Source organism: Corticium candelabrum, chromosome 18 (assembly GCF_963422355.1).
Source record: "Corticium candelabrum chromosome 18, ooCorCand1.1, whole genome shotgun sequence".
In the NCBI taxonomy this organism is placed as follows: Eukaryota; Metazoa; Porifera; class Homoscleromorpha; order Homosclerophorida; family Plakinidae; genus Corticium; species Corticium candelabrum.
This window is the reverse complement of record NC_085102.1, coordinates 3,134,876-3,139,875: the sequence shown is the minus strand read 5'-3', so window position 1 is coordinate 3,139,875 and position 5,000 is coordinate 3,134,876. Positions and strand designations below refer to the sequence as shown.

The 5,000-nt window shown below is 35.8% G+C and overlaps 1 protein-coding gene across 1 annotated transcript in view; it reads left to right on the top strand.

Annotated features, from left to right (window-relative positions):
• The window catches only part of LOC134194120 (Golgi reassembly-stacking protein 2-like), a 9,495-nt gene that overhangs the window by 1,796 nt on the left and 2,699 nt on the right, over nt 1–5,000 (top strand). The window contains exons 4-11 of the mRNA XM_062663026.1: nt 135–182; nt 813–871; nt 930–1,016; nt 1,073–1,203; nt 1,264–1,387; nt 2,171–2,231; nt 3,639–3,913; nt 4,956–5,000. The exon at nt 4,956–5,000 is cut by the window's right edge and continues 238 nt beyond it. Of these exons, the coding sequence (XP_062519010.1) occupies nt 135–182; nt 813–871; nt 930–1,016; nt 1,073–1,203; nt 1,264–1,387; nt 2,171–2,231; nt 3,639–3,913; nt 4,956–5,000 (830 nt within the window). The remainder of the gene's footprint in view (nt 1–134; nt 183–812; nt 872–929; nt 1,017–1,072; nt 1,204–1,263; nt 1,388–2,170; nt 2,232–3,638; nt 3,914–4,955) is intronic.

The following is a 5,000-nucleotide window of genomic DNA, read 5'->3' as shown; positions in this document are numbered from 1 at the left end:
CTGTCTGTTTGTTTGTTTGTTTGTCTGTTTGTCCATTGATATTAGTTTTTATGGTTGTCTAACTGTCTGGCGTACTATCTGCTTGTTTTGTTGTGATTTTTCCAAATGATGTTCTTAACATAAACTATGTGCAGATCTTACATTAAACCCAAACAGACTATGGGGAGGGCAAGGACTACTCGGTAAGTATCATCGAATTCACATACAATTAACTGTCATACGCAGTCATCATATGATGTCACATTCATATTGTTATTCTTAAATCTATTACATGGCATGACAACTGTTACTCCATGAGTTTTGATATCTTTATGAGAGACAGAGACACAGAAATAGAGAGATGACAGACAGACAAACAGACATACATACATACAGAGAGACAGACGGAGGCAGAGACACACAGACGGACAGACAGACAGAGGCAGAGACACACAGACAGACAGACAGACTAAGACAGACAGGCAGTCGGAGACAGACAGACTGACACAGACAGACAGACTGACACAGACAGACAGACTGACACAGACAGACAGACTGACACACAGACAGACACACAGACAGACGGACAGGCACACAGACAGACACACAGACAGACAGACGGACAGGCGCACACACACACAGACAGACAGACAGACAGACACATAGACAGACACACAGAAAGATAGACAGACACATAGACAGACAGACACATAGACAGACAGACAAACAGGCACACAGACAGACACACAGACAAACAGACAGGCAGAGAAAAAAACAGTATAAGCATAGCAGTTTATTGCATTTACACAAATTTTTCACGTGTGTGTGTGTAGGTGTTAGCATTCGATTTTGCTCATTCGAGGGAGCCAACGAGCACATCTGGCATGTTCTGGTACGTTTTCAAACACAATTTATTATCATCATTTACACAAACAGCACGATTACAACAGGAAGTATCCCCGTCATCACCAGCAGAACGTGCCGGTCTCCAAGCCGAGAGCGAGTACATCATTGGTTCGGACGTCATGCTGAGCGATGTGCGACACACGTGGTACACACGTTTTCCGTTGACTAATTGTACACTGTTTGCCAGCCCGACGACTTCTGGGACATGATCGAGAGCGCCGACGGAAAGCAATTGAAACTCTACGTGTACAGCACTATCACTGATGCGTGTCGAGAAGTCGACATTACGCCGGATTCGAAATGGGGCGGAGAAGGACTGTAAGTTAAATTGTAAATTTATTATTATTTTTTGTATTTTGCATGGTACTTTTGTTGTAGCTTGGGTTGTCAGCTCGGTTATGGATACCTTCATCGGATACCATCCAGTAATCCTCAATTTCCCGGCCAAATTTCACCGTCAAAACCGGCCGTTCCCATCTCGGTTGAAGACGGATTTTCCGAGGTGAGTTGACGTCATTGTGTCTAAGGGGTTAGCCATCCGTTTGTGTCGTGGATAAGAATTATCACCCAATGATGAATGATGATGTACTACATTATTTATATTTATAACATTGAATGTTGGATGCTTATGCAGTTTCACAATTTGTGCTGCGTGGCGATGTTGTGAATGTCATTTGTACCTAATGTTTGCTTTGATGTGCAAGTGTGTGTGTGTGTGTGTGTGTGTGTGTGTGTGTGTGTGTGTGTGTGTGAGTGAGTTTGTCTCTGTTTGTCTGTCTGTCCGTTTGTCTATCTATCTGTCTGTCTGTCTGTCTGTTGTCTGTCTGTTGTTTCAGTATGTTTGTTATCTGTCTGTTGTCTGTCTGTTTGTCTGTCTGTCTTTCTGTCTGTTGGTCGTCTGTCTGTTGGTCGTCTGTCTGTTGTCTGTCCGTCTGTTTGTCTGTAAATTTGTATGTATGTATGTATGTATGTCTGTCAATTTGTATGTCTGTCTGTCAATTTGTATGTCTGTCTGTCAATTTGTATGTCTGTCTGTCTGTCTGTCAATTTGTCTGTCTGTCAATTTGTGTGTCTGTTTGTCTGTCTGTCTGTTTATCCATCTGTCTGTCTGCCAGTTTGTCTGTTTGTTTGTCCATTCGTCCGTCTGTTTTTCTGTCTGTGTCTATCAGTCTGTGATTGTTATGGAACTTGCTGTAGCTGCTCTCGTGAAACTTGTAGCCTTTTGGTTCTACATTTGTTTTGGGTGTGTTGCGAGGTTATATGGTGTTTTACTGAATGTGTTTAGGTAACACTTGGTGTACCTTCCCAGCCAACAACTCCGAGTAAGATGATGCATTATCCACCAGGTATGATGGTTGTAATGGTGATTACCTAGTTTTAAATATCATGTTGGAAGTATGTATGAGTTGTGTGTGAGCTCCTTGGTAGTGTTGCAACATTTGGTTTTGGTCGGCTCTAACATTTTTTCTGACTATTGTATGGGGAAGAGATATTGGAAGGAAACTGTTGTGTGTGTGTGTGTGTGTGTGTGTGTGTGTGTGTGTGTGCACGTGTGCGTGAGTGTGAGTGAATGAATGTGTGTGTGTGTGTGTGTGTTGTGTGTGTGTGTGTGTGTGTGTGTGTGTGTGTGTGTGTGTATGTGTGTGTGTGTTGTGTTTCAGTACACATATTTTTCTTTTAAATCAAACATTTACATCATGAGCAACTTAATTAAAAGAGAAACGTCCACAGCAACACTAATACAGCAGTACCATTATGATGCCGAAGCTTTCAAAATTACACTGACTGCACTACGTTTGATGTTCTAATCTCACTATGCTAATAAGTTTGTCCGAGACGAATTTCTCATTACAACGTTGTACAGTGTCACAGAAATAATTGATCGCCACTTGGTCTTGAAACTGTCTCATTTCGTTTTCTTTTGTCACATCTTGAGCTATTTGCCAGCTTGTTGAAGTATGTTAACTGCTTGTTCTCTCCAACGGCCAAAATGTTCGAAAACAAGAGGAATGACCAATGGGCAGGACCCTTCTGGCAGCAGCTCAGAATTATACTTCTCCTCCCATTTCATTGCTGCTACTTCTGTTTGTCTGTCTGTCTGTCAAAAAATAACTGTCTGTCTGTCTGTCTGTCGGTCTGTCTATTTGTCAAATAATTGGCTGTCTGTCTGTCTGTCTGTCAATAACTGTTTGTCTGTCTGTTAAATAACTGTCTGTCTATCTGTCTGTCTATTTGTCAAATAACTGTTTGTCTGTCTGTCTGTCGGTCTGTCTATTTGTCAAATAATTGTCTGTCTGTCTGTCAAATAACTGTTTGTCTGTCTGTCTGTGTCTGTCTGTCTGTCTGTCTGTCTATCTGTCAAATAACTGTGTGTGTGTCTGTTGTCTGTCAGTTTGTTTGTCTGTTAGGCCTGTCCTTCCATGTGTCCCTCTGTCTGTCTGTTTTTCTGTCTGTTTGTCAATCTGTCTTTCTGTTTGTGTGTTTATTTGTCCATCTGTCTATTTGTTTGTCTGTGTGTTTCTCTGTCCGTCTGTCTATATGTTTGCCTTTCTCTGTATTTGCCTCCTTTTGCTGTTTGTTTGTAGTGGTCTTACATACAAAATACCATCTTTCTAATATCAAACATTGTATCACTCATTGATTCATCCATCCATCCATCCATCCTTACTGCAGCACACCTTTATGATCATTTCACTTGACGTTATTTCAATCCTACTTTACAAGTCCACCAATGTATGTTACTTTATTTTCAGGCGTTCCTCCTCAGCAAAACGACATCATCTCAACCGAACTCACCGCCGGTATGGCTGCTGTCAACATCCACTCTCATCCTCTACCGGGTACATTCATGTCAACACCAGTCACTCTCCAGTCTAGTTTGCCCGCAACAGTTAGGACTGGCATGTCGTCGGTCAACACTCCGATGGTAGAAAACAGTTCGGTAACATCTCAATATATTCCTCCCTCGGCTTACTCTCTTGGGCAAGCAATAGCAGAAGGCCGAGGAGTAGGGATAACACAACAGCAGGTAAATGATACTTTAGATTGATACTAATTGAGGAATAATGAATAATGAAAATAAGATTAAAATAGAAAAGTAAAATTTAAAATTTAAAAATAAAATTATAGTAAATATAATAAGTAAAATTTAAAAAATTATAAAAAAGGAAAGCAAAATTTAAAAAATAAAGAATAAAAAATAATTATTAAAATAAATAGTAAAATTTAAAAATAAATTAAAATAAATTGTACAATTAAATAAATGAAAATTAAAAATTTACAATAAACAGTAACATTTGAAAATTAAAAAAGGAAAATAATGTAAAAAATTAAAAAAAATAAAAATAAATATTAAAATAAAAAGTAAAATAATGAAATAAAAATAAATAGTACAATTTTAAAAATCTAAATTAAAATTACAATAAAAGTAAAATTTAAAAATAAAAAATTAAAATTAAAATTACAATAAAAAGTAAAATTAAAAAATTAAAAAGGAAAGTAAAGTAAAAAATTTAAAAAAAGTAAAAATAAAGAATAAAATAAAAAGTAAAATTTAAAATAATAAATAAAATTAAAATTACAATAAAAATTTAATTAAAAAATTAAAAAGTAATTAAAATAAAAAGTGAAAGAGTAAAAGAATAAAGGAATAAAAAATTAAGAAATAAATAATATAATTAAAAATTAAAATTACACCAAAAGTAAAATTTAAAAATTAAAAAGTAAATGAAATAAAAAGTAAAAGAATAAAAGAATAAAAAATTAAGAAATAAATAACAAAAATAGAAATAGAAAATAAATATTAAAAAAGGAGAAAAAAAATAAAAATAAAATATAAAAATAAAAAAAAGGAAAAACTGAAAAAATAATTTTTTTTAATTAAATGAAAAAATGGAAAATATAAATTAAAATATAAAAATTAAAATTTTATATCCTTCCAAGGCCCCTACATTAACTAATAACTTATTATTACTGATGACCTATTACATCTATTTATTAATAAATGAATAAACTTAGTCATCACCAGTAATCGTTTTTGTGACTTACTAATAGTTTTCTTTTTGTCGCAGTCGATGTTGTACCAACATCCGATCGGATCAACTGTTCCTTATCAG